The sequence below is a fragment of the Oxyura jamaicensis genome, chromosome 5, assembly GCF_011077185.1.
Source record: "Oxyura jamaicensis isolate SHBP4307 breed ruddy duck chromosome 5, BPBGC_Ojam_1.0, whole genome shotgun sequence".
Taxonomy (NCBI): Eukaryota; Metazoa; Chordata; class Aves; order Anseriformes; family Anatidae; genus Oxyura; species Oxyura jamaicensis.
Window position 1 is genome coordinate 28,344,180 of NC_048897.1, and position 19,481 is coordinate 28,363,660.

Here is a 19,481-nt window from a genome sequence, read left to right on the forward strand (position 1 = left end):
GGGGGGAGGCGGGGCCGGGCGGAAGGCACCGCCCCGGAAGCGCCGTCAGGGCCGGGCGGAAGCGGCTGCGCGGGCGCTTCCTGTTTGGGCCGGGGCCGGGGCCGGGAGGGCGGCAGCGCCATGGCGTTCTCGGAGAGCCAGCTGAAGAAGATGCTCGCCAAGGTAGCGCCGCGGGGGGACGGCCGCTGCCCCCGGCTGAGGGGGCAGCGGGTCGGGGGGCCGCGGGGGCGTGGGGAAGGGAGGGGAGCCGCACGGTCAGCCTTGTGCCTCGCCCGTGCCTCAGGACCCGAAAGCTGAGGGAGGGTGAGGCGCTGTGCCCCGCCGGGCTTGCTCGGGGGCGCGTGGTGACGGCGGTGCTGCTCTGCGGGCCAAAAGCGAGCCTCGTCCAGCTGCTGGGAGTGACAGCCCCCGAGGTACCCAGAAGTACCCATCTGTAGGCACCTAACGGGGGTCATGGGCTTTGTCTGGGGGGACGCTGTTGTAATAAAGTTCAGTCGTATTGCTGGCACAATGTAAACGTGGCACGCGATAGACAAGGATCTGGGCAAAACTGATGGTCGTTCACTTGCAAAGGGTCAGAAGCACATCTCTCGTTGTCAGCTCGAAAATGAATGCTGAATGCTAGCTCTGTGCCAGCAGGTGATCGTGTGTGTTTGTATTCACCAGTCTTCCATTAATGAGTGGCTGACATGCCACGGGGGGGGGGGGGGGGGGGGGGAATAAAAGCTGACCCCTTGTCCTCATCTCTGCCTCACCCCCATTTTATAGCCCCCAGTGCCATCTGACTTTCTGAAGGTAAGTTCAGTGAAAAGTGCAGTGAATTGAGCAGTTCAGGAAAAGTAAAGTTACTATTTCAACACTTTTCTGTATTTTTCAAGAATAGTTCTACTTTCTGTTCTATAGAGGAAGTCTGAGGAGTAGGTGTAGCTGTGTGTGAGATAACAAAACACTAACCCCAGCTTGGGAGAACTCAAACTTGTAGTTTAACTTCAGGTATTGACCTGCTGCCTGATCCTGGCAAGCTTCCTCTCTTTGCGGCCTGTTACCTGATATGAAGAGTGAGGAAGATGCATTAGCCATCTGTTTTTTGAGGAGGAAAAAAACAAAACAAAACTTAGAGTTGAAAGTAATCAGTTTTAGTTACCTTTATAGAGATCGCTAGGATCTTGCATTTTCCAGAGGGATTTTTGGCATTTATTGGAAATCCTCACCTCCTTACTATATGGACATAGAAAAAGATTGTCTTGTAGTATCACTGTTAGTATGTCTGCTAAGCAAGCAGGCACTGTTTTTATTTGTTCTTTGATTAAACTGACCTGGGGCTCTTGTACCACAAGTGAACTTAAATCCTTACTCCGAATCCTTATGTTTGGTAGGAGCCTCTGTTAATGAAAGCCTCTTTTGGTTTTGTTCTTTTGATTGTGCCAATCTTCTTGAGCCTACATCCTGTACCGCAAGGTACGTTCCTATAAACAGTCCCCTCTTTTTTACATGACTGGAGAAGTGCTCTTACTCCTCTTGTAGAACCACATCTGGTGATGGGGGCACGCACTGAACTTCTCCACCCTGGCCTCACTCTGCCCTTGTTTGAAAGTTGCTGTTGGGGGTGATGGGATTGTTTTGTGACGGATTTCCTCTTGAATGTTAAAATTTGAGGTACTTTTGGCTTGCTTTCTGAGGTACTAAGATTGGACTGGAGGAAGGCCTCAAAATTGTCCTGTGCAAATAGATATTAGATATTTTATCACACTTGTTGATGAGTAAAATCCTGGAGTTGCAGCTTTTGGTAGACTAAGGTGTTAGGGGAAGTGACGGGGCATGCTCAGCCCAGCTCCTCAAGTAAGAGTTGTGATGCCCAGTCTTGGCATCTTTGTCAGTCTCTGTAGATATTAGAAAAAACTGTTAGTTTCCAAGTTTTACAACTCAGGAGTGTTTGTCAGAGCAAAGTTGACCCTTAGCCATGGCACCAGGCTTTGCTCTTGGATAACGTTGGAATTCATTAGTTGCCAACATCTGTGTGTGTTCGGTTTCAGACTGGATGGTGGAGGGTCATGGCCGAATGAAGGGATGCTGCCTGTGGTCCCTGAGAACCCTGAAGATTGCCTTTTTACAGAGCTGCACCACCTGGCGATACCAGCTCTCTGCTGGCCAGGAGCATCTCCTCTGGTGTCTGGGGGTTATTGTTCTGAGACTTAAATCTGGGCTGAAACTCGCTCCCTGCTCCCAGGGAAAGCAAGGGGATGAAACTGGTGGTGCCGTCGATAATATGGTGCCTTGAAATGTCTGCTTTCTAGGTAGTAATAATAATAGCAGTTGATTAGTGCCATGGTACGAGTGCTATGAAACTGGTTTGTGAGGTTCAGATCGCACATAGCTGTGCATCAGGAATATTTAAATTGCACACCATTGGTTCAGAGATGCAGGTGTTTTTTTGTTGTTTTTTGATCCACAAATATTCTCATGGCCAAGGGTATTCTTTTGTTTCTCATGGTTATCCTTTGTTTTCTTCATATTTATATTACAAATTGTATTAAAAACTTTAAAACTGTGTGAAATTCTTTAGAGCATTTCTACTCTGTGGTTATTGGATGTGTCCAGAAGAGGATTCAATATTTTTCCTTGCTTATATAAATGAAGTAGATTTAATTGTGTATTGATAATGGCATGTGGGTAATTCTAATTTCAGTCAGAAGATATGTTTGTCAGTTGGAAAGGCAGGTGGCAGTTTGTTTTGCAGAACTTCTGATAAATGCCATGTCACAGTATTTGGCTTTGCTTAAAATGTAACATTGGTTATGGTAGGACATCAATGAAAACGTGGTAGCTTTCCTAAAATCACTTGATGTGTAGACTCTTATTTAAGAATAAAAGCATCTTAACATGTTAAAATTGCGTAAACTATACAGGCAGTGGAGTGCAGAAGAATGTCCATATGTTATCAGTGTAAACTCTCATAAATGCAGGTTATTTTGTAAAACAAAACCAAATTAAATTACAGTGAAGCTTTAAGCTCTTTAAACATTCTTCCTCCTTGTTTTCTAGTATAAGTACAGAGACCTCACCGTGCAGGAGACGACCAGCGTCATTACTCAGTACAAGGACCTCAAACCTGTTATGGATTCATATGGTAAGTCTGCGTTACAAAGTTTTTGTTGCTGAATTGTTGTTGTTTTACATATATTTGGTAGCTTTTGTGGGAATTAAGGAGATTAAAGCTAGAATATAGAATTTTAAGATAATCTTTTTGATCTTTGACATCAACGCTTCCCTGGAAACAGACGGTAATACAGAAAAGTTAGCTGTGCCAAGAAGTGTTGCATTTTGCCACAGTTAAAATGTATTTGATTGCTCAGAGGTTGGTACTCTGGAAATTGCTGGTATCATGAATTGTGGGAGTTTTAACCTGCTGAGCAGCTAAACTCCACCCCAGCTGCTTTCTCACTTCCCCTCCTCAAAAGAAGAGGGTTCAGCTGCCCAGCAGGTGAACCCACCACACAAATTTAGCTTTGCTGTGATACAAAGACATTTTTGGAGTTCTGTCTATTTAGAAAATACAGTAAGTTAATGTACAAGTACTTCATTAAAAATGAATAATTGTGGCAGTGCTTTAAAGTATGAGGAAAGCAGCCTTGCATATAGAAAACTGGTATGAGGGGTTTTGTAATGTAAATTAACAATGACTTAATCACTGTTAGCTTTTTTTTTTAAGGCTTTATGTCAATTTCAGTACATTAAAATGCTATTTAGGGTCAGTTTCAGAGGGTCGAGAGTGTCAGTCAGCAATCAGTCAGTCTTCTCAGAAGTACATTATTTGTAAGAGGTTACCTGACTGTAGACGACCATTTATGAGTCCATAGATGTGGAAGAGAAGAACTTTTCAATATACATACTTACAGGTAACTTCTGCATTTACACTAACAAAGGGGTTTCCTTTAAAAACTCTGTTTGTTCCCTTTCAGTTTTTAACGACGGCTCATCTAGAGAGTTGATGAGCCTCAGTGGAACCATTCCAGTGCCTTACAGAGGTATGCTATTATTATTATAATTGTCATCATCAATATTGCCACCCTTATGTTTCCGAATACCATTTAAAACTGTTCAGATTTTAATGGTTCGACTTCACTACTTTTGTGATCACTATTTTTGTGAAATCCTTCACTTATCCACGGAATATTTGCCTTGGTTTTGCTGTGGAATAAAATTTTAGTGTTTATTATTGCTTTTTCATGCTGCTATGGCTCTGTAACTTGTGTTTACCTTTCGCTACTGCGTGTTTCAACTTCTCTAATTGAATGTTGCAGACCACTTACTGCTGCAGCTCAGGATCATTCAGATTAGGATCTAGTAATGTTACATTGCAGAATAAATGAGATAATGTATTAGTGGTAAACAGTAATTGTAAATGAAAGTTAAGTTATTCTGAGTTCATCACCATATCAGGAACTCTTTATCTGAGTGTTATTAGTAGGTATCGGCTTCAACTTGTGCAGTTGAATTTACTGGTGATAGGAGTTTTAAAAATCTGAACGCAAAAGAACAGGACTTCTAAAATCTTTCAAAACCTCTTTTTAGGTAACACATACAATATCCCAATTTGCTTGTGGCTGCTGGACACCTACCCTTTCAACCCCCCAATCTGTTTTGTTAAACCCACTAGCTCAATGACAATAAAGACAGGGAAGCATGTTGATGCGAATGGAAAGATATACCTTCCTTACCTGCATGAGTGGAAATACGTAAGTATAAGGAACTTGAAATTGTTAAATTACTCTTCTGAATATCTTTAGATATTTGTATTATTTATAACAAAAAGCATAGTCCTATTTATTTGGCATATTAAGCCATTTCTTTAAAGAACGCAAATGCTTACTGTTTTTAATTAAAGTTCTGAATGCTGTGTTCTCTGTTGCCTGGTTAATTGTGCCTTTAGTGGCAGCTTGGCTTATGAAACAGTGCAGCATGGGCTTCCTTGCCTGGCAGAACACTGATATCAAGATAAGAATATTTACTATGAGATAAGAGTATTTACTCAAGACAGATTACAAATTCTGTGAAGCATCTCTTGGTTGACATTAATCTCTGATGAAAATGGACTGCTAAATGAGCATTTGGACTACTTGAGGCAGACTTTGCTGGAGCTCTGAGTATATGTGTGTATTTGCTTTACTAATAAATAAAGGTATTGAGCCGTACAGGTTTCAGAGAAGTTTTGACCAAAGCATGGATATTTAAAGAAAATAAAATATGCTGACAAGGTCAGGAGAACTTGACAAGATGCACAGTTCTATGAAAAGTGATCAGGAATAAATTTAATAAGCATGGGTGGTAGTTCAGCACTTGTGTGCTAATAGTGGAAAGATCAGCATGTACGTCTTGCACAAGCAGAAGGATCATCGAAGATGCAGATAATACAGAATTGAGTATACTTGAGAGGTTGGTAAGAATAAAATAAATTGTTTTTTGGATTACAGAGTAGATTGCAGAGGTAAAAAAAAAAAATCAAGAAATAGGGTGCTTAATCTAGTACTGCATTCATGAAGCTTGCCTTTATTTTGAAGAAATGAAATCATACCTATAAAAGAAGTAGTTATAAACTTTGAGAAAACCAGTGTAGCTGTACTTAAAGGAGGTTTATGTGCAACTCCTTAAATGGGCTAGATTATTTTCTGTTCAGCCATTCTGAACCAGAGCAAAAGCTGTGTTGTATTAACTTGGAATGTCTCAAAACTGAGTGATCTATGCTTTTTTTTGTGTGGAAGAGATTATTTAAGTTTCAAGAAGTTATTATAATCCATCATTCTGCAGTCATCTGCAGTCATTTATTGCCCTGTGGGTGATAAGGCACCATGTGCTAACCAGGTTATTCTGGAACTAAATGCTCAGGATCGTGTATTTCTCTGTATCGTTTTGAATAGCAGTTAGCCAGGTTGCAATGTGTAAAGGAATCCATAAAGAAAGTTAAATATTTGTATGTATGTGATTGTGTATATGCATACGAATGGATGAAAGGATGGCTTTTCAGAGCTGATAGAATGGTACAATGTTGTTGTTAGAGTCAAGTTAACCAACTGCCAGCAGAAATCAGCAGCTTCTGATTCACTTATCCTTGCAGCCCCAGTCAGACTTGCTGGAACTGATTCAAGTTATGATCGTGGTGTTTGGTGAGGAACCTCCAGTCTTTTCTCGGCCTACTGTTTCGGCAGGCTACCCACCATACCAGGCAACTGGCCCACCAACTAGTAAGTGGTCGTGGCTACCGATTTCCGCAAATGCTCTCATGAATATTCCAAAGTGTGGTGGTGTTCTGCATGGTTTGTTGCGAAATTATACTGCACTAAAGTAGCTTTCTGTACTGATGGATAATGAATTCACTTGTGCTGTGCTAGACCTTTTTGATCTTTTTGGAATAATTTATGTGGGCTTTTTTGGCTTTTGGAAGCAGGGGAAAGTCAAGGTTGTATTGGCAGGGGGGAAGCAGAAAAAGAAACAATACACGCTTTTTCCTTCCTTCCCCCCAGATCAAAACAACTGGTAATGTGTAAACATTCAGGGATATCTTTAAAAAGACATTATAGAGATAACTGTATCTTAATGTTTTTTGTATTCTGATAATACATGTATATCTGTAAAGAGCTTCCTGAAACATTTCATATGCCAAGAGCCTATTGCTTGTGTTGCCCATGGCACAATCATATTTGTTTGGCTTTTTAATAATTGCTGGCTGAAATGAAAAGAAAAACCTGCCTTATGATTTTTGAGGCTTCTCTGTTGATTAGGTATTCTGATTTAGGACACATTTTATTGCAAAAACTCTCAAAAATATTTAAAGGCTTTTAAGTATATAAATTTCTGGAAGCAAGTTAATTTAAAGACTGAGGATAGGTGGGGGGGAGAAAACTGGGAAACAAAAAACAAGACTGCATTGGATGGGAAGAAAATAGTAGAGTAGACCTACTCATGAAAGACTAAGTGGGGAGGGAAAGCAGACAAGCTGCAGAGTTTTTAATGGTGTTGCAACAGTTCTACTTAATTTGGTAGTAGGCTGATTTTATTTGGGGTTATATTTTTGCAGTTTTTAAGGCTGTGTGTGGTTTTGAATGAAATACGGCTTTTATTAGATCATAGTAACATCTAAAAAAATTAGTCGTTACAATTCACAGAGAAAACTTTATATTAAGGTCTTAGTCTCTTAACACATTAGAAGAGGGGTAGCAAACGTAAATGGAGATATATTAGAAATATTTGGCTACAGGTGAGTGTTTGGGGCTTTTTAGCTTGTCCAGTGCTAACCTTCCTAACCATAAGAGCACTAGGTAACTCAATGAACAAGCTGTTGTGGTTTTCCAGGAACAGCAGGTGTCAGCACAGTGTGGTTTTAGTGGGGACTGTGACCTGTATTGTGCTTTCAAGGAGGATCATCAACTGAAACATCACACTGCTTTGTTCCTTTGTAGTCACTCGTGGCTAGTATAGTTGAAGTAATTTTAATGGAAATGTTTCAGGATTTTCACGTTATTAATAGCCGCTTAGCTTTATTACAGTATTACTAGAGTAGTTATTTTTTCATTTTAAAGACAATTGGTCTCATTTTTGAGTTCTGTTTAAGAAATTAAGTACTGATTAAAAAGCATAAATCTTGAATCATTTGAAAGTGCTTGAAGATGTAGGTAGCTAAGTAGGCTTAAAAAAAAAAGGTAATATTCCTAAAATGACTATAAATATGTAATACATTCTAATCATAATTTTTATAATAGAATTGTCAAGTTTCTAAGAAGAAACTTGAAATTGCTAAGGCTGTGTTGAAGCCTTCGACATTTATATTTGTTGTTAAAAGTTTTCTGGAAATATAACTTCTAAATGGCAGAAATTGCTAAACAGCACGATTGGATTGTTAAACAGCTAATCAACTGTTAAGCCTAAATACTCTGAAGGGATTTAAGTTATATGCTTGTAATTTAATGAGTAGAGAACAATGACTCATTAGAAAGGTTATTTGCTTTTTCTCAGCTGTAATATAAAAAATTGAGACAAAATTCTTAAAGTCTGTTATCTTTAACACACCATTTTTTTTGAGTTTTCTTGCTGCAGATTTTTTCTTATGCATTCATGATGTACTTAGTACAATTACTCCCCGCATTTTTAATCTGATACACTTTTTTTTTATCCATGCATTGGTGAATTTATATTTAAAGTAATTAAGAAAATAAATATGCAGTGAAAGATGTTCTAACTAGCAATTCTAAGGAATGTGTGATGTTCTTTTCCTCCAAAAATACATGAAATCATTATTTTGTTTAGCTTCCTATGTGCCAGGCATGCCAGGTGGAATAACTCCCTATCCCCCGGGAAGCACTGCAAACCCAAGGTAAGAACTATTTTAACCACTTTGCATCGTCACTTACATAACAGATGGTTTCTCTGAACAAACTCTAGTCTTATTCCTATTCTGTTTCTTATGGTGGATTTGGATCTCGTTATTTATCACCTAGTTGTCATGTCTGCAATGTGTGCACATGAGTGAGGACAGAACTCTTGTCAGTAGCCAAAAGAAAGTTTGAGACAGGTGTAGTTTTCTTACTGTTGTTTAAACTGTAATGTAGTTGGGTGGCAGTTATATTTTCAAAATGATTACCTAACTCAATGTGTTCTCTTGCTTCACTGCTATAATGAATTTGGTTTTTATAAGGTTATGTTTGATTGCTATATAAAAAGGCACATTCCCTCAACTGGGCAATTCAAGTAATTGGACAAAACAATTGTTGGATTAATGGGAACCTTCACGTGTTTTCTTCCTCCCTATGCCTGATCTTGTTTCACAGGCATTAAAAACTGACAGTGAGTCACAACAAAGTACCTCCTGGTAATAGTGTAAAGAGTTGTTTGGAATGAGCTGTTGCCTTCAAAAGTATTCTTTGGCAGTTAGAAGAGGAGCAGTTTGGCTTTGGCTCTGCTCTCACCATTAATGTTCCATTTTATAGCAAAACCTGTTTATCACGGTGTTACAATCTCCATTCAGAAAGCTCTGCTAACCAGATTTTCTCTAGGTATCATATTTTCACATGCAGATTTGACTCTGTTGTGTGTATAAGTAAAGTTGATATGGCAAAGAGCTGTTGTTGAAGACGTTAGTGGCTATCTTTTAGAAAATGAAGATAGATTTTTAGAAGATTAGAAATTCTTTGCAGCAGGAAGTCAACCTTACCCCCAAAAGGTTAAAATTGCAAAGACCAAGAGGCACTTCAGAATGTAATTAACATCTTTGTGAAGATTTCATTTAAGTAGTTGTAATTAGCTAATACACTAGAAAAATACCTAAATCTTAAGTAACTAACAAAACTAATTCAGAGCACTCTAAGAGAACTTGAAGGGCACAAAATGATTTTAAAAACCTTCTATTAATATGAAATAAAACATTTGTTTTAAGCATGTTATGTAAAAAAGTGAAAATGAATAAACCTTTTCCAGAACGGTTCCAGTTCTTTCATAGCAAGTAGCAAGATGCTGATTGCCTTCTACCTTCATTTTTTCACACAGTTTTTATTATTAACATGTTTATGTCCTGGTTCTGTTAAGAGCATATAAGGAGTTGTTATAGTATATAACATTTAGATTTAATAAAAAAAAAAAAAAAAAAAAGAGAAGCATTGAAGTGTATGTTTCAAGGAGTAAAAAACAGGGATTTTGATAAGTTTGTAGGGCAATCTTTTGCCTCCTAACTAGACCTATTTAAAGTGTTCTTAATGTATTTTGCATAGCATTTTTGCATTTACATGAAACAGTCCAGTAGTCTTTCTGTTAATATTCTTATAATATTAAAGATTATTAGAACTGATTTTTTTTTTGTCAGTTTGGAGATAGAATTATTAGCTTTGGATAGTTCAGGATTTTAGTAAGGCAAGTTAGGTATTAAAAGGCAAGATTGAGTGATTAAAGAGAAATTGGTATGATCCAAATGCCTGACCAGGAAATAACTAGGTAGGGCTTCAGATGAAATGGTAACATCTTCAATTATATGAGAAAGACAAGTTGTGAAAGATGTTAATGTGAACAGGAAAAGAGAGAAAGTATAATGCGGCCTGCAGTTTAAGCATTTTGTTATGTCAGTAAGTATTTAATACGGAGACATAGGGGTGATATGCTAACGTTATTCAGCTATTTGTAAGATATCACCTATGTATATCTTTCTTTGTCAAAGCAGCTACCCGAACTACCCTTACCCAGGTGGTGTTCCGTTTCCAGCAACCACTGGTGGTGTTCAGTACTACCCTTCTCAGCCTCCTGTGACTACTGTTGGTGAGTAGCTTTGAAACTATCTCTTTGAATTGAAGCTTCCCACTGAAATTGATATGTAAACAGAGACAATGGGAAAAGGAATTTATTGTTCTTAATCTGACCTTCTAAAATACTGATCTTGAATAGAGAAAAAAAAATGTTACTTGAAGAAATAAAACAACACCCATTGCATCATTTGCCTTTCACTTTATTCACTCACGAATTTGTTAAATTCCTGGTTTTATACAATACATTGTGTCTGCTCTCTGAATATGTTGAAAAAACAGTGCGTGTAACCACCTTAAGGTGTTTTTGTTCACCCTTATCCATTAACCGTAGGTGGCTTTTGATTATATTGCTCTTTGCTCATGGTCTTGGCTTTTAAGAATGCTTTTCTCCTCATTAATCATCTACTAGTTTCAATATATATATATATTGAATTCCCTCTTCTGCCTCTTCTGCCTCTGCTTTGTGACATTACCTACTTCCTAGTAGGTAATATTATTTCTTCCCTTTGGCAGCAAGGCCTAGGATATTAGCTTGTATCTTTTCCCATTTTGCTGCTTGGTTGCCCTGGGTTGGCAAAAATAAACCGGCTTGGCTTCTGTTCTGTCCTTCACTTTTAGTGTGAGTACGTGTAATGGATTGGGAACCGGTAGTAAATTCCTAATTAAGTAGGAAGGTGGTGCGGTGACTTTGCAATTGGGTAGTCCTTTCAGAGCAGTTACGTGATAAGGATGCAGATGCTTCTGTCACCTTGGTCAGAATATCAGTCCTTTGTAATCTCTTGCACTGCAATTAAAAAGCACATCCACAAGTTCTTAATTTAATGGGTAAGCTCCCAATTATTTATACAGAACCATGTGTATTTTGAGGGTTTAATTCACCTTCTTGGGAACAAAGCAAGCTCACAGATTAACAAAGGGAGATGGTTGCTTCAACTTACTCTTATAAAAATGTGAGGAGTTGTTCTGTTGTTCTACAACTTAGAAACAAGAAGTCATATTTTGAATTTTTTGTGCCTCATCCCCTTCCTTTATGTCCAACTTATTTCAGCTTTCTGAATTACAGAAGTGTTCTCTGTTGGCTGTTTAGTGGTCATTTCCACTCTGAGGTGGTGTGTGTGGCTACTGCACACTCTACAAGAAAGCTGCTGTCCTAGCCGAGGCATACTCAGTGTTGGGGGCTCCTTACGGGTTGGTAGTCCCCACCGGCGCTCATTGTCAGACATGCAGTAGGCTGTTAGGAACCTTTCTAGGGAACATCAGCTTTCTGCAGCATCTCTCAAAGCAGATCGGGTTTTGCTTCTATGTGGTAGTTAATTTAAAATATAGATGTCGTATTTAACTACTTTTCTTCCTTTTCATTCCTGGTGAAGATGAACAGAGGTAGAGTATCTGCCAAGTATTATAGCAGACTTCCCACAGATCCTGAGTTAGGTTATCTGGTATTGTGTTGTATTGCCAGATTTTACAGTGGCAGTTTAACATTAGACAGCTTCCTTTGATGCAGCTAGGTAGAAGTCATGCACCTGCTGTGTATGGTTTATCTCATGCAACATGAAATGCAAAGATGTCCCTTTAATTGTCCAGTGTATTTATGGTAAACTTCTTTTACTTTAAACTGCAAACATTTATTTCATATTCAGATTTTTTTCTGCTGTTGTTGGACAATGTTTATCATACTAGCTTATTGGGAACATAGCCGGAGCTAAAACTTGAGAATTTTGTTTGTATGGTGGCAGGGTGTTTCCTTTAGTGAGCTTAGTTTGGATTGATTGAAAATACAGAGTAGCTTAACTTTTTTTAATAATAGCTATTTTTTCAAATAGTCCTTCAGTGTTTTTTTTCTTTCTGTTCTGTCATCTGCCATTAATTACCTGATGCAGTTCCTAGTGCTTCTCTAAGGTCATGTCTGAAACCAGACTCTGCCTGGTAAAGGTTAAGGGTTTGTGCTCTCTGGATTTACTGGCTTTGTGCCATAAAATCTTCCCTAGGCTGGGCTAATTATGGAAGTGACAGAAAATGCTACGGGTTCATGCTCTTTAGGAAGACATATAGAATCGAACTGTTGGTCCTTCATATGTGCAAAGACCTTTTTCTTACCTGTTGACGCTCATATGAGAACTTTCATTGTTAGGTGTATTGTGACTTTTTTTTTTTTCTGTCCTGCTTTACTGTTAAAGCAAACCTTTTTAAAATATCCCAGAGTGAGATACCGGCGGGGGGGCCCCCGCCGGGAGGGAGAATTGGTTGTTTGGTGTGTTAGGGATTAATAATACTGGCTATAAAGTGAACTTAATTATTTTAAAATTACACAAATTCTGTTGCAATTTATATGTAAGAGACACATCAGTGATTGTCAAAATCTGAGGTATTGTTCTTTTTAGAAGAAATTAGTGCAATAGTAAGCATGACTTGTGGTTTTTCTTTAGTTACTCTCCTGGCAGTTGCATAGCTTTGTTTTTTCAGATATCTGGCTTGGAGTAGGTTTCGTGTACTGGAAGGCGGTTGGGAATAGAGGAAAAGGCATGGGGGGGAAGAGAGTCGAATCTATGCAGTCTTGTTCTGCTTAGCAGTGGAGGTCCAAAAAATTCTTTGGATGTTTTAAGGATTCTCTGAGGTGTGTGGTCTTGTCAACAACATTTTGCTAGTATAACAATACCAACAGATACTTGAAATACATTTTTTTATTATTATTATTTTTAACAGTTATGCTCAGATCCTAACAGAAAACTGTTATTTTTTTAATTCAGATGTTTTTTTTTTGTCCTAAGGTAGAATTGAAATTTTTAGACAGCATGTTCCAGATGGTTGCTGATTATCAGGAAGATATGTACCCTACTCAAAGATACTTTAATGATGGACTTTCACTGCAACAGACCACCTTTTTCCTTATATTATTGTAACCTTATTTGGGGTTAAGGTAGTAGTCCAGTTTTTCAGTACTATCAACAGCATATTCAAATGTTGAATATGAATAAACATCACTGTTTATATAATACATAACAATATAAACATCACTGTTTATCTTAGTATACTTAACTGGAAAAATGCTAATCTTGGAACTACTGTGTTTAAATGGCAAAATTAATGTATAGTTAGAGTTGCTTGCTTTTGCTTCTTCTGAGGTCTTGTGGTTATTAAGAAAGATGTAGAGATTGGTTGGATTTCAGCTGATTTGAGACATTTTCTGAACATATGGGAAAGAGCAAAAGATATGTTAATGCTTTTGTCTTCAGTAATGTAAGATAAGTGAGATCCTTGATGAATATTTTTTCACTTTAGTTATCTAGAGAACTGAGAAGTATGATGTATGTAATGATGTAATGACTTCAGGGTTTTAATGGCTACATACATAGATAAAAAGATATTTTTGGTACAATTTATTTCTGTGAACTTATCTTCTAGTTACATGACTTCAGATCTCTTTACATTTCATCCATAGAAATTGGAGAATTTGGACACAAAAAATTGCAATAATTCTTGCTTGCTTTATTAGTATAGTTAACTGAAACTTCATCTTAAAGGTGTAAGGTACAAGCATGGGAAAACTGTGCCTCTGCATTTTTTTTCTAATAGAAGAATGGTTGAAGTGGTTTCTGAGGAATACTGGCACAATCCAGCAACCAGTAGCTAATTCACATTCCCTAGAGCAATCTAAGTTTTCATGGTCTGCAGACAAGCAAAACTTTCTGAAGTCAATATTGAGAGTTCACCTTTTTTATTTTAAAAGGTGGAAGTCGCACGGACTCTTGAAATAAGGTAGTCTCATTGAAAGGCTGACTCGCAAAAGCAATAGGTAATATTTAGGCTTAAATGTGAAAGCCTAAAGTGTTGTAGAGGGTGAGGGACTAGTGAGATGTGTTAAATTTACTTTTTTCTATTATTTATGGATGGAACAGTGATTTAATGAGTTGAAATTACAAGTTGTACCTAGCAATCATCTTCATAGTAACCTCAATTACTAAGCAGCATCAGCTGTTGTTTTAACTAACACTGATCGATTTAGAAACTAGTTATATAATACAAGAACAAATAATCTGTTTCACTGCTACTAAAATAAGCCTTTTTAAGTTTCTGGGCACCACAAACCAAGTGAAACTGATAAATTAGTATACCTGAGATCACATTGTATTTCATCATGATTTTTTATGCTCTACCTAAAATAGTGTAGAACATTTGCTCACCGTCGTCTGAATTGTAAAAATGAGTTTCACAGCACCTCTGTATTCTTTATTTAATACTTTTTATTCAACTAACATAAAATAAAAGTTTTGTCCAGGGGGAATTTTTACAGGTTCTTCATGGTTGCCTTTAGTAAACCTCTTCCTTCCTCTCCCATCATTATATTATCCTGCAGAAGTTTTTTTTTTAAAAAAAAAAAGTTGTAAGCCCAGTATAATGTGGAACATCTTTCTAAAAATCTGCCATCTACTTTTGGTCTGCTAGAACACATCTATAAATGATATGCTCATATAATTGACTTGCATTTCTGTTTTTAGTAAATATTGTTTGTTAAAGGAAGATAATAAACCAACAAATGTTCTGAATGAATACTGATTGTTTTACCGTCTTCCCATGCCTGCCCTAGGCTGGCTGAAAGAGAAAGATAATTGTGAAACTAACCGGAAAGAGTAGAGCATGTTGGAGCTTTTGAATCAGTGTCCAGTAACTTGTCACTTAGGCCATATCAGAAATAGAAAACAGCAGCAGTTAACATCTTTTTCATTGTCGTTACTTCTGTTAGCATAGTGTCCATCTCTTTTTCATGCATCTTCAAAATAAGTAATTGGTAAGCGTCCAAATAGAGCACCTCCAGGCAAATTTTCTGTCTTAGGCCAGCTGTTACATTATTTGTGATTGAGCACACATGCATCTGTTAATTCCTACAGAGCTCACCAGAAATTCAGCCATCTTTCAAAGACTTAGGCTAATATTTATAGATTTTAGGGGAAAATGGCCAGCCTGTTTTTAAATTAAAGCAATTCCTGTGGATGCAGGAATAGTAAAGTGGATGAATGGATTCATACTCTTAAATTTACTTGTTATACACATTAGTATTTCTTTTTATTGCTCTGTGGCCTCTTCACAGCTTCTGAAAACTATTTCAGAAAACATTTCTCTTAGTATCCTATATCGCTAAGTGTACACAGCATGATAACCATTTTCTCCAAACTGGCTTTATATTGAAGCCAGTGCAGAAGAGAGTTAATTTTGTGCTTGTGAATTTTCTTGTGCAGGACCCAGTAGAGATGGAACTATCAGTGAAGATACCATTCGAGCTTCCCTTATTTCAGCAGTCAGTGATAAACTGAGGTGGCGGATGAAAGAAGAAATGGATCGTGCACAAGCTGAACTCAATGCCTTGAAACGAACAGAAGAAGACCTAAAGAAAGGACACCAGAAACTGGAAGAGATGGTAACTCGCCTGGATCAAGAAGTGGTAAGCAGAGATGAAACACTGCTCTATATCTGAGTATTTCTAGCAGGGAACAGAAGTAGGTGACTAATTTGTATTTAGCAAGAGAGAAGTACCAAAACATCCACTGCACTGCTTGATAAGTGTGTATTCTCTTTCTAAACTGAGGTACATGTATTCAGGAGAGATGAGTTGGAATTAGCAGTGATCCTAAAATACATTGTCCCATGTCTTAAAAATGCTGTTGTTAGATAGTTGAGGAACAGTATTGATATTTTTGCCCATCCTCTCTGGAAAAGATGATGAATGTTGTGGGAGTGTTTAGTCACTGTGTCTCCATTTCTGTCTAATAATGTATGACGGTAGCACTGGAGAACGTTGCAGTGTCTTAGTGCAGAGATGCTGATTTTAGTTTTAGTCACAGCTTCCTTGTATAACTTCTGTTTTCCTTCCCAAACGAGAGTCTCTCCTACTCTTTATGCTCAGAACTTACTGCTAAGTTTTTCATTAAGGTCTGATTTCTGCTTTTACTGTATTTGATGCTTGCATTCTCATTTGGGAGTAAGATTTTGGGACTGATGATCAGTTTCTGAAACAGTCAGCTCAGTGTTCAGATACTGTATTAAAAAAAATTGACGGTTAGAACTTGTAAATAAGGAGCAGAGAACAGGGAATGCCATTATGTCATTATATAAATCCGTGATGTGCCCACAGTGAATGCAGTGTGTAGTTGTAGTCTTTGCTATCTTGGAAAGCAAGGACATAATAGAACTGCAGATGTGTTGGATCACCCTTCTTGCCTTTTTATCATATGTGAGCAAGCTTCCATAGAAGAGATGACTAAGCTAGGATGTAAATCTGGAAAAAGATGGAGGGGGTTGGGGGAAGAGTGGAATCTGATAACAGTCTGTATGGCTTTGAGTAATATGAGGAGGAGAACAGATGTGTATAGTCTCTTCCAATTGGTCAGCGTGGGACATGGAAAACATCAGGAAGCATATTCAAAATGAGGTGTTTACTATTTCTCTTACAGATGCAGCTAAATTATAGTTACCATTGGTGGTAAAGCCAGTATGTTTTGTTTCCTGTCAGTACAGCTTAGAGATGCATGCTCAGCAGACTTATCTGGGAACTTACTACGAAGGACACATTTCCAAAGAAAATAATTATTTTGGATTTGCTTTTTTCTCCTTCTTATATTTAGCTGGTTTAAACCATTGCTTTTCCTCATGTAGTACCTTCAAAACATTGAGGCTGTTAGCATGCAATCTCTAAAATTAAAATTGATAATGGATTGACATGATAATCTAAAAACAGCTTTTACCTTTAAAATGATAGAATCTCAAATATATAGACTGCTAGCCCTTTCTTTTGTAAAAATCATAGATGTATATAGAGATGTAAAGAATCCAGTGGCATTTCTAAAAATATTGACAGTTATCAAGTCATCTTGACATAAGACAACTTTCAGCTTTCGAAAGCTAAGAAATAAACATCTTCAATGTTTTTAGGCTGAAGTTGACAAGAACATTGAACTTCTCAAGAAAAAGGATGAGGAGCTCAGTTCTGCCTTAGAGAAAATGGAAAATCAATCAGAAAATAATGATATAGATGAAGTTATCATTCCTACGGCACCTCTTTACAAGCAGATCCTGAACTTATACGCAGAAGAAAATGCAATTGAAGACACCATTTTTTATCTTGGGGAAGCACTGAGACGTGGCGTGATAGATCTGGATGTCTTTTTAAAGGTAGGCTTCTTGGGATGGTTTAAGACGTGTTTTAAATGTGTTTAAATCCCATGAACTCATGTTCAGCTTATTAATGTTAATGATGTTTTCACTGAAGAAGATGCAGTAAGTACAGAAGTACATATGGGTAGAAACAAAAGTTTTAAAAGAGGAATTTCAAAATTAAGATGAAGGACCAATTTGAAAAGCATTATAGATACGAACTCATTAGAAATGTACAATAGTTTCAACACAAGCTTTCTTTTGGACTTGGATACTGATTTTGAAGAAACTGATTTTAAGGGTGACTAGAGTACACAGTCAGCTTTTCACTTGCAGTCTACGGGTGAGTCTGCTGAGGCAAACAGTGGAGTGTTAGACTCGTAGAAATAAAAAGTGGAAGGACACCTTGAGAAGCCAGCTAGTTGTGCGCATCTAGCAGAGACCTTAAAGTATTTATTCCCTTTACGTTAAAAGTTTTCATGTCTGATCTAAACATCTTTTATTTTGAGCTTATGCATGTGGTGGGTGGCACTTGAAATTAAAACAGAATTATTACTTTGAATATACTGAAAATGCTTTCTTGGAGAATGGAACTTCACAATATGGTTGTCTGAATTGGATCTGAAAAGTTAGTGTGCAAAAGTGTCACCCAGTGACCCCAAGACAGTGTTACGAGACTTACCAGTCTTGTCTCTTTCTAACAGGTAAGGTTTCCCCAGGTCACCACATCAGCTTGGCTTTTAACATTCAGCAGGCAATGCACGAGGTAGAAACTTACTATTTTCTTCTTAGGTAGCTTGCTAGGTTAAAAAAAAAAAGTCGTCTCCCCCATGGAAAGTTAATTGGTCTTCAGTTCACCTTGGAGTACACGTTGCATCTCTATATGATAAGAACTTGTGTAGAACTACTTATTAAATCACAAAAATATACTACAGTGATTGCATTTGGGAGCCATTTACAATTATAAGCCAAGAAAATGCCATTTGGAGAACTAATGCTTTTAGTCTTTCCAAAAATAAACATCCCGTTTCGGTCATGGACTATGTCAAGTTTTCAAAATTTGGATTGCTGTAGAATTAAGATGCTTATCAGAACTTTCCCAATAGCCAGCTGTTCTTATTCTTTTTTTCAGCATGTACGTCTTCTGTCTCGCAAGCAGTTCCAGCTGAGAGCATTAATGCAGAAAGCAAGGAAGACTGCTGGACTCAGTGATCTCTACTAAATTCTCAGACTTTAACTGGGAAGTTGCATTTATTATGAAGCAGCCATCTTGTTGATTTTTCTCTTAATCAGTAGATGCCCAGAATAAGTTATTACATCATTCAAGTGTAAGATATTTTGAATCAATAATATATTTTCTTTTGGTAAAGACTAGCTTTTATTAATGCACTTTCTATTTCCTGTAATCTTTGTGCTAGTGGACTTACGCTAAATAAAACGTTGCATATTTTCTTCCTCTATAGAATTGTGTACAATGCACTTTCTTTACAAACAGGCCTGGCTTATGGAATGTCAGCTGAACCATTCTTTTTACTTTTGAGATTTAGAAGATACTTTGGTGTCTTGAACTAGAATAATTCACGTTTGGTGTAAGAGCTCTCTTGTGACCACTGAAAGCTGGAAACTCTGAATTTTGAGACCCTGCTGTTTGACCTAGCTGCTATATTGACTGCCATCAGATCATGGTCATTCTGGACTGTATCTTACAGTACCTTTAAGCCTTGCTGTGTATTGCTTTTTTTTTTTTTTTTTTCTGTAGAAAATGTTAGGAAAAACAGAAGGGCCTCTACATTTGCACTGCCTGTGAGGCTGATAATGCTATGCACCGCTATGCCATGAGAGGCAGAGGTTCTGGGAGCCCACAGTGAGAAGTCTCATGGTTAAATCCAACACAGTCTGCACAAGAGGGTAGGTTGTGAGGGAGAACATCACTCACCTTGGAGTGCTATAAGGATATGTGGTGCTGCTCTTACTGCCTCCCAGCAGCATGCTGCTCTCCTCCATTTGTTTTTGTAAATTAAGACCCACAGGCTGCCTTGGCAAAGCTAGCTTGAA

At 37.7% G+C, this 19,481-nt stretch overlaps 1 protein-coding gene across 2 annotated transcripts; it reads left to right on the forward strand.

Annotated features, from left to right (window-relative positions):
* The first annotated feature begins 7 nt into the window (after positions 1–7).
* Positions 8–18,888, forward strand: TSG101 (tumor susceptibility 101). 2 transcript variants are annotated; one of them, XM_035326748.1, is made up of 10 exons: positions 8–162; positions 3,043–3,127; positions 3,960–4,025; positions 4,573–4,736; positions 6,113–6,239; positions 8,299–8,365; positions 10,196–10,293; positions 15,515–15,717; positions 17,205–17,444; positions 18,559–18,888. In XM_035326748.1, exons 1-10 carry the CDS (start codon positions 121–123, stop codon positions 18,646–18,648), a joined length of 1,182 nt encoding a protein of 393 aa, XP_035182639.1. In that variant the 5' UTR covers positions 8–120; the 3' UTR covers positions 18,649–18,888. The 2 variants fall into 2 exon arrangements, with proteins under 2 accessions (XP_035182639.1, XP_035182640.1); XM_035326749.1 differs by having other exon boundaries at positions 10,199–10,293.
* The last annotated feature ends 593 nt before the right edge of the window (positions 18,889–19,481 follow it).

Bases quoted from the DNA above. Each gene is read 5' to 3' on its own strand.
- TSG101 (XM_035326748.1), top strand. From the start codon at position 121: ATGGCGTTCTCGGAGAGCCAGCTGAAGAAGATGCTCGCCAAG. The intron at 3,128-3,959 runs GTAAGTCTGCGT...GTTCCCTTTCAG, and splicing joins ACCTGTTATGGATTCATATG to TTTTTAACGACGGCTCATCT. The intron at 8,366-10,195 runs GTAAGAACTATT...TCTTTGTCAAAG, and splicing joins GGAAGCACTGCAAACCCAAG to CAGCTACCCGAACTACCCTT.